Genomic DNA, 18,236 nt, shown 5'->3' with positions numbered 1-18,236 from the left:
TGATTGAGCAATAGAAAAAACTCTTCTAGTGATAGCTGTGACTCCCAGCCCTGTTTCCTTGTGTCTGCTACGTCTGTGGTGACCTCAGGCGCCTTTGTGCTCTGTTGAGTCAGTGGTACCCACGAGGTAGGTCAGCTCTCATGGCTGTGAAGACAAAGACAAACCCCACATGCTCAAGGTGATGGCAACACCCCCATGGGGACTCTGTCCTCTCCTCCTCCTAGTTAGTATTTATTTTCAGCACCTGTTTGATGCGGTTTTTTATCCTCTACCTATTGCACTGTTGTGACTTGTTGGCCATTATTTGATTTTTGTACGAAAAAAAAGCTTTGTTATAGAAATCAGCATACTATTTTTTTAAATCTGGAGAGAAGATATTATGGTGACTGAAAATATGGTCAGGTGTCAAATATAAATGTATAAAAATCTTTTTGCTGTCCTGTCGGTCATAATAGATTCATTTTATATTTGCTGGCAATGTTGAAGTTTCTTTTCATTTGTGTAAACTCTAATTTCTATCAAGGTGTCATGGATTTTTAAAATTAGTATTTCATTACAATTGTCTCAGCGTTGGTTAACTAATTTTTGCCAGGACTATTATTGATGAAGCAAATAAATTCAACAGCCATTTGAGGAAAAAAAACAACTCGTTTTTTTTTGTACACATTCAAATAACAAAGCGCCTTGTGGCTCAAGGGATTGTTTTGATTCTTCATGGTCCCAGAGTAAACAATACGTTTTAACCCACTTTGTATTCCCCACCTAAACAGAGGTGCTGACCATCCACTTGCCCCTTCAGTGGTCAGCAGCCGTCCACCACCTTCCCCAGCCCAGTTCTCTCCCCGAGTGCGCACCTGTGTGCGCAGGCCAGCTGGCTGTGGGAGGGTGTGCAATGACTGTGAGCTGCATCCCTTGTCCCATAGCAAGTAAGCTTTAACCTTCTAGCTCAACACACAGGTCATCTGGCCCAAGTTGGCCAAAAAAAAGTGAATTATTGCAATGTCTGCTTCCTGTAGGGTGTTAGGGGCCCCTGACTGACTGAATTAAAATACTGTTTCTGGAAGAGCCAAAGCTGTCGTTCCTGGCCTGGTACTGTGGGACTTAGCATATTTATTCCACATAGTAGCTCTGCCTCTGTTGTCAATACCCTTCTTTCCATTAGTTTCTCGAGCCTGAGTTGTGATAAAAACAGCAACATAAAATGGCTGCATAACTTGCTACCTTTGTCCTCCTCAGTTTACAGCTAGTAAGACATCTGTAACTCTACAAAGATTCCTCTGCTCATTACACCAAGAAGCTAGCGATGTTCACACATGCGGGTAACTAAAGATGAGTGGACGGAGGCTTATGGGGTTGGGGTGGGCCGAGAGTTACAGTGGACCTGTGAGCCTGAGCAAAAGGAAGGTGACGGCACAGGACCTGCAGCCCCGGCCCCCAGTGTACTGAAGCTAACGGCAGTGGTGGCCGAGTTCTCAACACTGGCCCTGGTCTCTGGAGAGAAGGCAGCAGCAGGCACCTGATTCCAACCCTCGTTTTCCCTCTGCACTGCCTCGTGCCAGATGAAACTTGAAGGCACTGTGGGCCCATGGCCCCAAAGGAGAAAGCAGTGCCAGAGCATCAAATCAATGGCAGCTACCAAGACACTGGTCCTTTTCCACCCTCCCCCCTTCCCTACAGCCAACAATCTGCAACCCAGGTGACCCCAAAACACCCATCATCCCAGGAACCTGGTAGTGATCCCCAAAACTGTATGACATAAGTTACCACAGAGGTACAACCAAAAACAAAAGGACACCGATGACTCCTGGAAGAGGTAGTGGTGGGTGGAAACTGGACCCGCTAGGGAAGCCAACAGATATACGATAGCACCACCTACTGGAGAGCAAAAGATTTCTACTACTTAACTGTTGGATTAAACTCTAAAATAAATAAAATTTTAACTAAATAAGGTGTGAGCTACTTCAAATGTACCAATAGAGGAGCATTTCATCGAGCACATTAAAAATCAGTAATGGGGCCCTCCCTGGTGGCGCAGCGGGTTAAAGCCCAGCACTGAGAATCTAAAGCCGCTTCCGCATGAGTTCGATTCCCGCCTGCCCCGGAGGAGACCACATGGCGTGGCAGACCTCTCCTGACCCGCCTGCTGCTCCCCTCAGCAGTGTACTTCGTCGATCTGCCTGTTCTGCTCCCCACTCTGTCTCTGGTGAAGCCTGTCGCCGCCCCTGAGCCTCTGGCCTGTACCCCAGTTCTGTATGCACAAATAAATAAATCTTTTAAAAAAAAAAAATCAGTAATGGGCCTCCCTGGTGACACAGGGGTTAAGTCAGCATTATCACCACTTTGGTCTGAGTTCAATTCCCCTGGCCAAGGAGCTGACCTACATGGCCTAGCAGACCTTTCCTGTCTCACCTGCTGCTCCCCTAAGCAGTGAGATTCAGTAGATCTGCCTGTTCTGCTTCCCACACTGTTTATGATGAATCCCCCACCATCCCCCCGCACCTCAGTCTTCTCTGAATGCATAAATAATATGAATAAATCTTTAATGAGTAAAAATCACAGTAATAAAAAAAACATGCTAATTCTCCAGAAACCAAACTGAAAGTCATGATAGAGAATTCTGTAAGAAAACTTAGAAATGCAGTTCAGTGGGTTCAAGAATGTAATCAATGAATAGAAAGAGTATTTTACCAAAGCTATTGAAACTAATGAAATAAGTCCTGGGCCCTCCCTGGTAGCAAAAGAGGTTGAAGCACAGCACTATGAAGCTAGTCACAGCCACTGCAGCAGAGTTCGATCCCTGGCCAGGTAGCTGACCCACATGGCATGGCAAACTTCTCCTGACTTGCCCGCTGCTCTGCTCAGCAGTGTATTTCAGTCAATCTACCTATTCTGCTCCCCACTCTGTCTCTGATGAATCCTCTTACCACCATACCTCTAGCCTAGCCATACCCCAGTTCTTGTATGCATAAATAAATAAATCTTTAAAAATAAATGGATCCTGGAGCTGAAGAACCCAATACATGAGATGAAGAAATAAATAGAAAGCATTGACAATATGGCAGATAATGTGAAAGAGAGAGTTAGTGAGACAGTATAGAAATCTAGAAATACTTCATGTGAAAGGAGACAGAAAGCAAAATGTGTGTGTGTGTGTGTGTGTGTGTGTGTTTTTAAATAAGAAAATCTACAGAAACTATACAATTCCATTGAGGAACGTATGCAAGGGCATTTGGTAACCCAGAAAGCATCTGATTATTTCATTGCAAAAAAACTCACCAAGAAAAAAATTGTCTAAAGTCAAAGAAAAAGAATTTTAAAGACAACATGGGATGAAGGGCGGGGGAGAGAGTAACTCACCATTCGGCTCTCAAGCTTCTCAGCAGAATCTCACTAGGCCAGGAAAGTGGAATGACATTTAAAATTTTGAAAGATAAAAACTGCAAAGGGAATCTGGCAAGATGGCAAAAGAGTGAAAATGCCAGCATAGCTTCTTGTACATATTTACAACCAAATTATACGGATATAAAGATGGTGGGCCCCAAAGGACAACTGGGTGACCATTATACGCTTAAAGCTGCACTACACGGGAGAGGGTAGGAAACACGGAAATTTAGTTGTGTTTGGAGCATCACCAAGGCAGAGGAATCTACGGGAGGGAGGGGCAAAGTGCAAAGTGGAGCCTCTGTTTTCCGAAGGACTCAAGCTACACTGAGGGCTTTGGACCCTAAAGGGGAGCTTGAAGACAATGGACAGTTCTGGCAACTACCAGCATGAGGTTGTTGACTTTGGGTCTGAGCTTGGACTACTGGATGTGAGTAGCTGGAGTTCGAACTAGTGAGGAAGAATCCATCAACTCAAAAGAAGCTCTGTTCTGCGGAGGGAGGGGAGCTATAATACTCAAAACACATGTTTCGGGCCAAAACCAAGATGACTATGTAACTACACACAGTGAATAGTACCATTAACCAAATTCAAAGGGGCCTAGGAAGAAAAATCAAATGCCCTAGGGCAATGCTGTTTACTTAAAGGAAAAAGGAACAAGCTTGAGCTGTTCATCCTGACTATAGCTCTCAGTCAGTACTACAGTGACTGAGAGGACGGAGTGACATTTGCAGGGGAGAAGTCTGTGGATGGCACATGAGAATCCGTCCCCCACCCCCAATCACCTGTAATCAGAACTGGGACAGTCGCCTGTCTGCAGTGCAAATTAGCAACTCTCAGTTTATTCTACCTACAGCCTAGGAGAAGAAACAATATAAACACACACACACACACACACACACACATACACATGCATATATAGCAGGACCTACATACTAGAGCAAAACTATAGGTAGAAGTAGATGTTAACCAGAGAGTATTAGAGACACTTTGAGAAATTAGCCTTGGGGAGAGAGGGTCATTACAGATAGCTCCAACCTGACCTGGGCATCTAAGCACCTTAGAAGGCTTGAACCCAAGCCACTCACTGGCAGCAGCCTCTGGCTGCCACGGCTTCTCCTAACCACCCCCCACCCCAACCCCGCGCCCCACCCACAGCAAGCACTGGAGCTCCAGAGAGCTAAACAGCCGTCAGGCTGGGCAGAATGGAGGGATGCTGGGAAAAGCCCAGCAAGCTCCTGTCAGGAATGGCCAGTGATGAGATGCAGGTGTACTGGGGATGGCTTACCCCTGAGACAGACCCTCCCCCCACCCCCACAGCAGCACATGCCAGAGGTAGTGTCCAGATCATGTAGCAGCCTCCCCACCACCCAGTGCGTCAGCTGGCCCAAGACTACCTCAGTAACGGCAGGTATCGGTGGTGGATTTCTAGGTGTTACTGAGGCAGGATTAGCTGAAACACCAGGAGTGGTTAAAGCAGCATTGGAACAGCAAGGTGGCTGGTTCCAAGAGAATCACCAGGTGCCATTTACTGTTGGAAGCTTCTGCTCCAGCTTGTGCTGTTTGTAGGGGAAACCTTGACATAACTTTGCAGCTTTCCTGTAGATTTTGAAATTCTGAAATTTTACTGCAGGCTTTTTACAATATATACAAGTCTTTTGTGATGAACAGGGACGTTTTACAATTGTAAAAAAATCAGGTGAATTGTGAGTTGTTTCCAGAACTGCATTTGTTTTGTGATGACTCAAATTTTTAATTAAAATTTGTTTTTATCCTCCTGGGTTTCGCCCCTGGCGGCCGCGCTGCAGGGAGGCAGAGATGGCAGATGAGATCGCCAAGGCGCAGACCGCGCGGCCTGGTGGCGACACGATCTTTGGAAAGATCATCCGCAAGGAAATCCCAGCCAAAATCATTTATGAGGATTACCAGTGTCTTGCTTTCCACGATATTTCCCCTCAAGCACCAACACATTTTCTGGTGATACCCAAGAAACCTATATCTCAGATTTCTGTAGCAGAAGATACTGATGAAAGTCTTCTTGGACATTTAATGATTGTTGGCAAGAAATGTGCTGCAGATCTGGGCCCGAAGAAGGGTTATAGTATGATGGTGAATGAAGGTTCAGATGGGGGGCAGACTGTCTATCATATTCATCTCCATGTTCTTGGAGGTCGGCAGATGAATTGGCCTCCTGGCTAACATGTTTTAGGGATGGTTTTCTCTTCTATAGGCATTATTAAGGTTGAAAGTTCTACATGTATTGCTGAACAATACACTTAACTTTTGCCTATATATAGATGGAGGAAATACCCATCCATAATAAAAGACACCATTGAATGATTAAAAAATTTTTGTTTTTATATATTTATATGTGCGAGAACTGGGGTATAGTCAGAGGTGTCAAGGGAGAGGAATCACCAAAGACAGAATGGGGACAGGACAGGCTGATTGACATGCTGAGGGGAGCAGTGGGCAGGTCAGGAGAGGTCTGCCATGCCAGGTGGGTCAGCTCCCTGGCTGGGGATTGAACTCAGGGTGGAGGTGATAGAATGATAGTTAAGTCTCTACTTAACCTCTACACCACCGGGGAGGCCCTGTATTCAATTTGTAAGACAGAACTGTTTCTCAAAGTTCCTCAAGATATTAAGTCACAACCTGGATGCCATCAGGCGGACCACTCAGCCAATTACAGTATCTTCAGTTTTTCCATTAGATCAGGAAGAAAATCTCTAAGGCGGAGTCTAAAGAATCCTACTTTCTAGATTTGGAGTTGGATATCTTCAGAAAATTTTAAGAAATTCACAAACGCTTCAGGATGACTTTCTTTCCTTTGGGCACATTGTTTCATTTTAGCTTAGGAGAGAAATCCTAAAGACAGGTAGACCCTGGTAAGACTGGTAAGCCCCTGCTTACCAGTTTCTGAGTTGACCAGTTTCTGATCATGCAGTTGGTAGGTCCCTAGTCACAAATGGAGGTAGCCCAGGTTTCTGTTGGCTAAAACTTTGGGGACACTACATTGAGAGTTGCCAAAACAAGTTCTCAGGCCGCAAATAAAAAGGTAACACTGTCCCTATGGGAGAAAGTGTCAACAACAAATGGGCCCTTGACAGCAAATTCATAAGTTATAAGACAAAGATCCAATTCATACATTGTTCCTAAATGACAATCTGCATTTAGAAAGAAAGGGACACCATGACGTTTTACTTCCCTCTCAACCAAGCATCACAGGTACAGCCCTGGGAGAGCTGACATTGTTAACTGTTAACAGTGTGAACTGGGATGCCTGTCTCTGGGTCCTCACCTGTGGGCTTAAGATTCAGTTGTACTGAAGACATGCACAAAAAGGGTCAATAATGGGTTTATTTACAAAGGGAATGGAAAGGAACAACCTAGGGAGAGAGAAAGAGAGAGAGAGATACAAGTTAACTAGAGAATCCTACCAGTTCTGCTGACCTGGAACCCCAACAGCACACTGAAAGCTCATCAAGGGTCAAGCAACCAGCCTCCAGCCACAAGACCAAGGGAGAAAGAGAGCCTTGGCTCAACATGGCTCCTCTATATGTGTATCCCCAAAAGTCTCAAAATTGTTGCTTAGCTCCACCCTTGGGTCCACACAGTCCTCCCTTTGGTATTGCTGAGAGTTGTAGTTTCAGTGGCTGGAGTAGAGGATGAAGCTGTAGTTTCAATAAGTGGAGTAGGGGGTGGAGTCCATAGAACCTGTATTTGCAGAGCTCGTTCAGGACATCCTTTCCACCTAGTAATGTTGGTAAGAACATTCTCACCCCTTACCATTTCCCACCAGCTTTCCCAGTGTCCTGTGTGTGGGTGCTGAAAAGAACGGGGTTTCCCAGCAGATCTCATCCTGGTACCAGTAACTAGAGGAGAAAGACAACTTTCCTCTATCCTTTGGGGTGAATACTTGACTGAGATCCCTTCTCTCCAAGGCAGTTTATAAATAGATGAACTTATATAGGTACAATTTTCTCCATGTGGTCACTGTGGTCCATGATAACCTTTGGTAGGTTAATCTGCTTGTTCAGCCTTAAAACAACAATGTACGTGCGGCCAGGGGCCTCACATAGCTCCCAGACCTGCTCATGTCAGATGCAGCTCAACCTGGACACTGTCCAATTTTTATGTTGGACTCGGTTCAATTCCAGCTGGTTCCTGGACCCAGTCCAGAAAAAAGAAATACTCAAAATCTGAAAGCTTGTAACACAAAAGCTGTGGAGTTAGGGTCTGAGAGAGACTTACCCACATCCTCCCGAGGCAGCAAGCAGAGGCAGCAGGATCAGGGGCTTAGCAGGTACTTAATTGCTCCTGGTTTGCACCTCCGCCTGGTGGCTCCTGGCTGCTAGATCCTTCAAATGAAACTAGAACTATGGAAAGGTTAACTGAGGCACATGCAAAATTGAAATTTTATTTAATCAAAATCCCATTTGAATCAGGCAGCATTTGCTGTAAGAGATGGAAGGAAGCCCCAAGACACTGTATAAAATTTCATAAGCAGAAGGCAGAGTAACAGGGGCCTCCCTGGTGGTGCAGCAGGTTAAAGCACAACACTATGAAACTGTCCACAGCCACTGCAACACAAGTTCAATTCCCAGCCAGAGAGGTGACCCACATGGCGCGGCAGACCTCTCCTGACCCGCCTGCTGCTCCCCTCAGCAGTGTACTTCATTGATTTGCCTGTTCTGGTCTCCACTCCATCTCTGGTGAATTCTCTAACCCCATCCCCAAACCTCTGGACTATACCCCAGTTCTTGTATGCATAAATAAATAAGTCTTAAAAAAAAAAAAAAAGGGCAGAGGAACAGGGAAGGGAAGTGGTTGGTTATTGTAGTTACTGTCCTTTAAGGGATGGAAGGGGATTATCGGATAGGATACTGCAGATCAGTTCTTAATTGACTTAAAATTCCATTAATGAAAGAACCAAAGGTTGTAAGAATTTCAGTTCGGTCAACTTAGCATAAGATTTATTTATTAATGCATACAGAAGTGGGGTACAGGCCAGAGATGCAGGGGTGGTGAGAGACTTTGCCAGAGACAGAGTGGGGAGCAGAACAGGCAGATCGATAAAGTACACTGCTGAGGGGAGCAGCGGGCGGGTCAGGAGAGGTCTGCCGCGCCATGTGGGTCACCACTGGGCAAGGGATCGACACTCACTTAAGCATCTGCGGCTGGCTTGCAGGGCTGCGTCCTAACCCACTGAGCCACCAGGGCGGGCCAGGGGCTCGTCTGGTTCTGATAGACTGAGGTGAGAGGTGTGGTGTGTCCCAGGTTGTTTGGTGCCTGCATGGTCAACCACATATCCCTCCGGTGATGAGGCAGCTGTGCCTATCAAGAATGATGGACATGCGGATGGTGGCTGGAGGGAGGGAGTAAGTAGGATTCTCAACTGAAGTGCCCCCAGCTTCAACAAAAGGCAAGAAATTGCTGAAAAACTCCAAAAGACACAAAAACACTGATTCAAAAAGACACCTGAACCCACATTTTTCTTGCTGCTTTATTCACAATTGGAAAGACACGGAAACAGGCCAAATACCCAAAAAATGGATGACTGGATTAAAAAGATGTGGTGCATATACACAATGGAATATTACTCAGCAATCAAAAAAGAGAAACACCTCTCTTTTGCAGCAACTTGGATGGAGCTGGAAAAGATCATGCTCAGTGAGATAAGCCAGAAAGAGAAAGAAAAATACCGGATGGTTTCGCTCATAGCAGGAGTATAATGGACCAGGCGAGAAAATAATAATAATAATGAACAACCATATACCAGAGACATTTTATGGGGTGGAGTGGGGAATGGGATCAAAAACAGTGGGGGAGGGAAGTGCCCTGGACATGGTGATGGCACATGGGTGACTTGGTGATGGGAAACCCACGGGGAGATGGAAAAAGGCACAAAATGATATAAAAATAAACTATTATATTATTTTTAAAAAATTGCTGAAAATCCCAGCTACAGAGAAAGCAAAGGATTGCATCAGGAGTCTCGCAGATTCTCACGGGGATAAAATTGGGCGCTGTCACTTCCGCTAAGACTGTGCTCTGCATCTGCTGTTGGCTCCATAAATAGGTGTAGGCGTATTGAGGTCCCAGGAGATGAGCCACTCACGCGCCCCCAGCAGGCCCAGACGCAGCAGTGCTACAGCGCTCTCGGGGCTGAAATCTGCTCACCGCTGACCTTACTACTCGTTGCCTCCTGAAACAGACACCTGCTTTATTAGTAGTAGTAGTAGGCCAGAGGTGTGTGTGTGAGGGGGAGAGGACTCACCAGAGACAGAGTGGGGAGCAGAACAGGCAGATCCACTAAAATACACTGCTGAGGGGAGCAGCAAGTGAGACGGGAGAGGCCTGCTGCACCATGTGGTTAGTTCCCTGGTGGGGGACTGAACACAGGCCACAGCCATGATTGCACTGAGACTTAACCTTAGGCCACCAAGCAGGCCCCCGACGCCTGCTGTAACTGAATTTCAGGTTCACAGTGACTAACATTTGCAACGATGTCCCTCACAGGCCATATCTAATTTGGTCTTCATTTTGTGTTTCTGTGGGACCCTTTTGCTTAAAGCAGGGTCTTTCCAGACCTTTGGTGCACCTACCCTCCCTTAGTGTCTCAACCAGCACCTGCTTACGCTACAAAGGCTTCCGCGTCGCGAAGTGCTGTACAGTCTGATCTGCTGGGCGACAGAAGAGTCCCGATGCAACTTTGTGCAGACAAAGTGAACAAGATGAAGATGACATCCAGTAGGTGGAAGACAGAGGGGAAGTTAAAGTGACCGGTTTGACTCTGCCTTGAAAGTAAAATCGTGGGGACACTCACTGCTCAAATGCACGTTGTCTGATGCCCGTAGTGTGGGGCGGGTGCTTGGGCACAGAGGGAAGCCTGTGCTTCCCTCTCTACCAGGAGACCAGGAGACGGAGCCAGAGAACAGTCCCTGGGGAAGGCAGCCTCGCTGACGCCCAGCCCTGTGCTTGGCTCTAAGCTTCAGGGTCCCGCAAGAGAGCTGCCCTGGACGCAGGAGAGCTGCCCTTGACACGCCGAGGCACGGGGCTCGTGCCTGCTGGGGTCTCTGTGGTTGCGCCCACTGCTGTTGGCTGGGCGCTGGGGTCTACACAGCTCATACCTCAGAGCACTGGCTTGCGAGTGAGGGATAAGACAAGTAGACCATTGACACAATCTGATGATTGTGTTGAAATGATGGAAAGTATTAAACTGGAAACTAACAGATTCCTGTAGGGCTTGTTAACAAAACGTCATTGATTCTTTTTTTAAAGATTTATTTATTTGTGCATACTGAACTGGGGTACAGGCCAGAGGTGCTGGGGCAGTGAGAGGATTCACCAGAGACAGAGCCGGGAGCCGAACAGGCAGATCAGTGAAGTACACTGCTGAGGGGAGCAGCGGGCGGGTCAGGAGAGGTCTGCCACGCCATGTGGTCACCTCCGGGGCAGGCGGGGATCAAACTCATGCTGAAGTGGCTTAAGCTTCTTAGTGCTGTGCTTTAACCCACTGAGCCACCAGGGAGGGCCACGTTGTTGATTCTTGTTATGAGTGTTGGGTCTAAAGCCTCGCTCAGACCCAATGGAGCAGAATGTACATTTGAACAAGATCCCACGTGACTGAGCGACAGTAACTTTGAGGGCTACCATTAGAGAAACTTAAAAGTGAGAACAAAACCAGAAAACTAATAGACTGACCATCCAAGGCGCGTCATGTTAGCTGTGCACACACTCACACACGCATCTCCTCCCCTAACACATACACTAGTTTCTTACTCTGCATGAGCCACTGAAAATCCTCACGTGGACTCACCGCCCCGGCTCTTCAAGGGATGAGGCTACACCCTGGTGGCCTCAGTGGATAAAAAGTGGTTGACTGGCCTCTGGCTGTAGAGAAGCTAAAGTGAAACTTGGGTTCCTGAGTATGTGAAATGCTCTCATTCCTGCTCTCCTTCCCCTCATCTCCCAATCAAAGGGATGTAGCCTCCCCCCTACTTTCTCAGCAACCCGCTGGCCCTGGAGCAGTCTCTGCTGGGAAATCTCCCAGGGTGGGAAGACCTGCCCTTGCAGCTCCAGAATCTCTAAGCTGGTGATTTTTCCCATGGAACATCTAAAATGAGTACTCATAAAGCCATTGATACAATGAACACGAAATATAAGTTTATCGGAAGATTCATATGGTAAAATTACTGACAAAAATCCAACTGGTGAATCTGTGCCAGCAAAATTTTACTTCAAGGCCCTCCCTGGTGGCACAACAGGTTAGGGCACAGCACTGCAAGCTAGCCCTTAGCCACTGATTTAGACACCCCCCACCCCACCCCCACCGCCCCGGAGGTGATCCACATGGTGCGGCAGACCTCTCGACACTTGACCCAGACAACTGCTCCCCTCAGCAGTGCTCCTTCCATCTGTCTGTTCTGCTCCCCACTCTGTCTCTGGTGAATCCTCTCACTGCACTTCTGGCCTGTACCCCAGTTCTGTATGCATAAATAAATCTTGAAAAAAAATTAGAAGAGAATGCTATTTAAAAAATTTAAAAAAAATTGACCTCAAAAGATGTGATAGAAATAAACTTACTACAACTTCTAAAATGCTGATAGCCTAAAATCTGATCAGAGTCCTTGTCAAGTTTTCTAGTGTCAAGAGATAACTGCTACAAGTAAACTAAAGTTAGTTCAGTTCTCTACAGAAAATGAATGCAGAGATTAAACAGGCTAAATGGAGTTACTGAAGAAAATACCTTCCACAAAAAGTACCGTTAGATATTACTCAGCAACCAAAAAAGAGAAACACATGTCTTTTGCAGCAACTTGGATGGAGCTGGAAAAGATCATGTTGAGTGAAATAAGCCAGAAAGAAAAGGAAAAATACTGGATGCTTTCACTCATAGCAGGAGTATAAAGGACCAGGGGAGGAAATAATAATAACGAACAACTATATACCAGAGACATTTTACGGGAGTGGAGTGGGGAATGGGATCAAAAAGCTGGGGGGGTGGGGGGGGGGAAGTGCACTGGACCATGGTGATGGCACACGGATGATTTGGTGATGGGAAGCCCATGGGGATTACAACTGAGATGGAAAAATGCACAAAGTAATGTAAAAATAAACTATATTATATACATATAAAAAAAAGTACCACTGTTAGGTGTTTACAAACAGGTGAAATGGTCTCAATTCAAAAATGTCCACTACAGCAAACATATTCAGGGGATCAAAACCACCTCAGTTTGAAGTTTCTAAAGAAGGGTGAGAATTGGGTTTCCTCTCCCACCTTCACCTAAAACATGGTCTGGTTTCCCAGTGGGAAACTGTAGCTCTGTTAAGGGGAAGGCTGTCCTAAAGGAGCTGCAGAGTTTTTTGTGGACTCCACCCCCTACTCCAGTGATTGGAAACTTCAACTCCCAGCAGTACCAAGGAGAGAACTGCGAGGACCCAAGGGCGGAGCGAAGCAGGCATTGTGGGACTTTGGGGATAAATAGGGAGCCATTTCCCAACGGCCTCTCTGCTCTGGCAACAGATCTCAGGACCACATGGCTGGGGGCTATCAGTCCGTCACTAGAGCTCCAAGTCAGCCTAGCGGCTAAGATATTCTAGTTACCTTGTGTCTCTCTCTCTTTCCCTGGGTTGTTCCTTTTCCTTTCCCCTTTTATAAATAAACCCATTATTGACCCTTTTGTGTGCACCTGCAGTACAGTGTGCGGGTGAGGCCCCACAGGCAGCACAGTTCACACTGGGGTGCCCGGTAAGAGCTCTGACACGTCCAAGCCACGTAGAGGCCAGCGACCTGGGCACAGGCGACACACGGCCTGGCTCCACGTCTTCACCACAGCCAGGTCCTCCCCTTGGGTCAACTCTTGCTCTACATCCAGCTGAGGAATTCTTAGTTTACAACAGGAGTTCAAAAATACAACAGAATCCAGAGTTTTGCTTCCTCATGTTTATTTCCAGATTCTTTCCCTCGTGAACCAGAGAATTATTAATTCTGAAAAGCCATTTGCTTGGCTTCAAGTTGCTGGGAGTTTTCTCCTCACCTTTGCTTGTCTTTCTGGAATCGCACATAGAAATAACCATACAAGGAAATAACTGTGTCCTGAAGTCTGCGCCTTCCTATACATTGTAAGTTTAGAACCTGGCTGTCCTCCCGCAGGTCCCTCCCTCCCTAGCCCTGTCCCAAAACAATAAGCTCACCTGCTGACTCAGCTGTGTTCCCTTGGAAAGCTGACTCTGGATTGGGGGTGACTCTTGACACACCTCCTTTGCCAATGGCCCGGACTACATAAAAGGGACCTGGGCTAAACTGGTCTGAGGAGAGCCAGGAATGTGGGCATAGCCTCAGTGCTTGCTCCACAGACCAAGGATTGCCTGGACACATGGCCAGGGGTTCTGGCAGCCCGGATGTTTTTTCCCGTATCGCCCATTGCTGTCTCAGGACACCTCAGTACTTGACCAATTTAGAGGGTTTTAGAATAGCACAGAATGTCAGATTGAAGGGCAAAGGTCACCTGCTAAATAAGGTCCTCCTCCCCTGAGCCATTCCACTAAGATAGGAGGGAGGTAAAGCAGGAGGGCTGGGGGCTAGCTGAGTAAGCTCCAAGTCCCGGACAGGGAGACGATGGCACGCGCGTTTTATTAGTCCCAGCTCTGCAGGCTGGCGAGGACGGCCTGTGGAGGGGTGGTGAGACACTGGCCATGACCCAGCCTATCAGCATGAAGCTTTAAGAATCTTTATCTTGCTCGCTCAAAAGTCCTAAAATTGAATGCCTATAAGGACAACTGACATTTTATTCACCCACTATGAAAGTACTAGTTGGTTTGCAGTTTTTATTTTTGCTGCAAGAGGGATTTCAAAGAATGGCTGAATCTTCAATTGTCCACATGTGCTTGGCTTTTTTTTTTTAAGTTTATAATAGTTTATTTTTACATATTTTTGTGCATTTTTCATCTCAGTTGTAATCCCCGGGGGCTTTCCATCACCAAGTCACCCATGTGCCATCGCCATAGTCCAGTGCATTTCTCTCCTCCACTGTTTTTGATCCCATTTCCCACTGCACCCCCACAAAATGTCTCTGGTATATAGCTGTTCATCATTATCACTATTTTCTCGCCTGTTCTGTTATATTCCTGCTATTAGAGAAACCATCCGGTATTTTTTCTTTTCTTTCGGGCTTATTTCACTAAGCATGATTCCTTCCAGCTCCATCTGGTTTTTTTTTGATTGCTGAGTAATATTCCATTGTGTATATGTGCCACATCTTTTTAATCCAGTCATCCACTTTTGGGCATTTGGGCTGTTTCCATGTCTTTCCAATTGTGAATAGAACAGCAATAAACATGGGGGTGCAGGCGTGTGCTTGGCTTTTATGCTGCCTTGGGGGCCTAGTTCTCTTCCTTAGGCCCCATATCACAAGCTCATGCATTAGGACCGAGTACCCTTGCCACACAGAGTGCGTGCTGCCCCAAACATACCTGGAGGCCAGGCCCCACCCTGGCCAGCCTCCTGAGGCAACCCAGGACCATGCAGCAGTTGCTGCTCGGAGGCTCGTGAAGAGGCGGCTTTTCTGATGCTAACCTTCATGAAAGACTATTCAAGCTGGTCTGCTAGCTGGTGCTGTTCAATGACACAGGTGCTTTTTGTACTCACTGACAGCAAAAGAACTAAAATCCCCGTAGTGGGCAGTCCAGACCCTGCGGGGACCTGAGGATGCTCCTTAGACACCACCCAGCAGTGGCATGAAGGCTGGAAAGAAGTGGCTGGTACCTTTTGAAGTTTCATAGAATTTCTAAGCCCAGAACTTGAATTCTATCACTGTGACTGGTTTAAAAAAAGGCAGCAGCATGATTCTACTATAGTCCAAGACTGAATTAAACCGAGGCCTCACCTTCTTTCAATCTCATCTCTGATGTTTCAGATGCCCTCCCTTCACACCTGGTATCTCCCGCAGCCCCCGGTCCCTATTACCCACGTCAAGTGTTACTGTGGATGTACTAACACATTTGTCTGTTTTTCAGTGAAATTTGTTTACACCTGAATTCCAGTGCACACATGCCTGGGTTATAGTCCAAGAATAAGAAAACAAAGGCTCATTTGTGACAGCTTTTACAGAAGTGGCCTATACATTCCCAAGGATGCAAAGGACCCAGTCCACTTACTGTGTCCCTGAGAAGTTCCCATTTAGTAAATGAACCTTAAACTTGGAGAGGAGCACCATGGGGATTCAGAGAGGTCAAGGGTCTTTCAACCTGGGCAGTAAGATCAACTGACATGTGAACACAGCACTTCGCAAAAGCGCCCTCCAATGGTATCTGACTGCAAAGCAACTCTGAGAGTGAGAACAGGTTTATGGGGAGGGACAGAGATGAAGAGTCCAGAAAGCAGGAGGCCCGCCTGCCCCAGAGGCTGCAGAGATGCAGGGCTCCCATCAGAGCACACCTGGTCTGGGGGACAGGGGCAGAAGTCAAAGAAATTACTAAACTAGTTAAAAGACAAATATTTTAATCTAGTGTCCCCATTTTATACTAAATCATCAATACAGGTCACAAATTGAATTTATTTGCAGACATCTAGAAAACAATCAAAAGTGTATATATCTCTATATAGATCTTATTAATAAATTTTATTTGGACAAGAGAACTTGTGCCACAAGTTTTAAACAGCATGATTAAAGACTGCAACACTCTCAAGAGTGGTCACAGATATATACAGTATGTGAAGAAAAAGTTGCACCTCAGAGCTGATCATGATCAAGTTAAAAACACCTGACATACAATATACGTGCTAATAAATCTCCTTCAGGTCATGACCAGCATGAAAAAAAAAACAAAACATCAGGACATAGATACTTAGCAAACTTTGTTTTGTGTACAGCAATATGCTGCATTTAAGAGTTAAAATCCAATTCTACTTTAGTGTTAGCATCAAGCCCTTAGGAGAAAGAAAAAAAAAAAATCTCCTTTCCCATTTACACACATCAGAAACTATTCACACTCAGGGCCGGGCCAGGCAGCTGGTCACAGAACCCAACAGGCCCTCCCTGCATGGAAACAGGGCTAATACTGAAGGTCTCTTTCACATCCTGGCTCACAGCGCCTTCTGGCTGTAAGAATTCCATCTATCAGTCGTTAAATAAAACCAGGAGAAAGCAATGCAGGTCTCTGGAAATCTCATCCCTTCCATAAGGAAAATGCTCTGCCAATTCAAGTTTCATTCAGTCAGGAAGACGGAAGGATTTAAGGCTCCGGTGACAATTATAATCCTCTGAGAAATTATTTTCCCTTAAAGTCAAGATAAGATAATAGTGTTTACTGTACTTTCTCTTGACTCTTAAAATCCCTGGTATCGGTGTAGGCAACTTGCACCTGCAATTAAGTCTGCAAGAAAGGAAGGTCTCTCCTCCTCCCAAAGGCTGCCCCAGGTCACACCTGTGCAGAACCCCCGTCACACTTCGGCTTCCCAGGAAGCAGGAAAGACACTGAGGCTCAAGCTTTCTAGTAGGTTGAGGAAGCTGTGCTCATGGCATCTTCAGAGATTTTGGTGCTGGCAGGGTGGATGCTTGCAAAATACTTGACGTCACTGTCACGATCCATCTGAAGAGCCATGATGGTCTGCTCCACAGCTTCCTGGTGGCAGCTAGCAGAGGTTAGGAAATATTCTGGAAGTGAGAAGTATAGATCACAAATGAAATTAGCCTGATATTTCAGTTTTGTCAAGTAGAAAATGTTCTTAGCCATAAAGCACAATTTTTTTCTACCAGAATACAAATTTATTATTTTTTGAAGATTAATTTCTTCATGCATCTAGAAATGGGGTACAGGCCAGAGATGCAGGGACAGTGAGAGGATTCACTAGACAGAGTGGGAAGCAGAACAGAGACTGATGGAGTTAACTGCTGAGGGGAGCAGAGGGCGAGACGAGAGAGATCACACCATATGGGTCACCTCCTTGGCTGGCAACTGAACAAGTGAAGTGGTTGCAGCCAGCTTCGTAGTGTGAGCTTCAACCTGTTAAGGGGAATTCTGCAGTCTTATGGACTCCACCCCCTACTCCAGTGATTGGAAACTACAACTCCCAGCAGTACCAGGGAGTGAACTGCGAGCACCCAAGGGTGCAGTTAGTAGGAAGGAATTCTGGGACATTTGGGGGATAAATAGGGCGCGATTGGATCTCGCTCTCTCTCGCTTGGGAAGCAGCTCTCTGGACTGCGTGACTTGGTGTGTTCAGTCAACCTAACCATAAGGTATTCCACTTTCTTTGTATCCTGCTCTCTTTCCCTGGGTTGTTTCTTATTCCTTTCCCCTTTTGTAAATAAACCCGTTATTGACCCTTTTGCATGTACCTGCAATATAACTGAATTGTGAGCGGGCAGCGCCACAGACAGGCGGCCCAGTCCACTCTGGGCTACCCTGTTACAAACCCACTGCACCACCAGAGAGGACCCCAAAAACTTATTATTCCATTGAACTATAATTAATAACCCAAAGTGATCTGTATTACCAAAAACTCCAAACATAAGAGAACTAAGAGATTTATCTCAATAATTTTTAAACTAAATTGCTTGACATTCAATGGCAGCAAAACTAATATATATATATTAAAACTATACTTGTCAAAGCTATTAACTAGCTCAGTAAATGGGAAAACACTTCCAACACCAACTACACATACCCAACATCAAACCCAAGTCTTCTTTAGCTAGTTAAAACTGTTTTTAAAAAATTTAAATAAATTCCAATGGAGAAAAAACAGCAGTATTTACCCATATTTTTCACAGTCTATTAGAAACTTCTTTTTATGCTTTATTCATAAATTCATGCATTCAACTGGTATTTATTGGGGGGGGGGT

The 18,236-nt window shown here is 46.0% G+C and overlaps 2 protein-coding genes across 2 annotated transcripts in view; one reads left to right on the top strand and one right to left on the bottom strand.

Annotated features, from left to right (window-relative positions):
- The first annotated feature begins 5,159 nt into the window (after positions 1 to 5,159).
- Positions 5,160 to 5,607, top strand: LOC101630825 (histidine triad nucleotide-binding protein 1). The gene has a single exon (XM_004683740.2). The coding sequence runs from the start codon at positions 5,200 to 5,202 to the stop codon at positions 5,578 to 5,580; it is 381 nt and encodes a 126-aa protein (XP_004683797.1). The 5' UTR covers positions 5,160 to 5,199; the 3' UTR covers positions 5,581 to 5,607.
- Positions 5,608 to 15,869: 10,262 nt separating this feature from the next.
- Positions 15,870 to 18,236, bottom strand: part of PPP4R1 (protein phosphatase 4, regulatory subunit 1) — a 40,557-nt gene continuing 38,190 nt past the window's right edge. The window contains exon 18 of the mRNA XM_004683739.2: positions 15,870 to 17,045. Coding sequence (XP_004683796.2) covers positions 16,882 to 17,045 — 164 coding nt within the window. The 3' untranslated portion in view covers positions 15,870 to 16,881. The remainder of the gene's footprint in view (positions 17,046 to 18,236) is intronic.

This window comes from Condylura cristata, unplaced genomic scaffold (genome assembly GCF_000260355.1).
Source record: "Condylura cristata isolate star-nosed mole 26May11 unplaced genomic scaffold, ConCri1.0 scaffold00016, whole genome shotgun sequence".
NCBI classification, from domain to species: Eukaryota; Metazoa; Chordata; class Mammalia; order Eulipotyphla; family Talpidae; genus Condylura; species Condylura cristata.
Note: the sequence above shows the minus strand (reverse complement) of the source record. Positions and strands in the feature narration are given on the sequence as shown.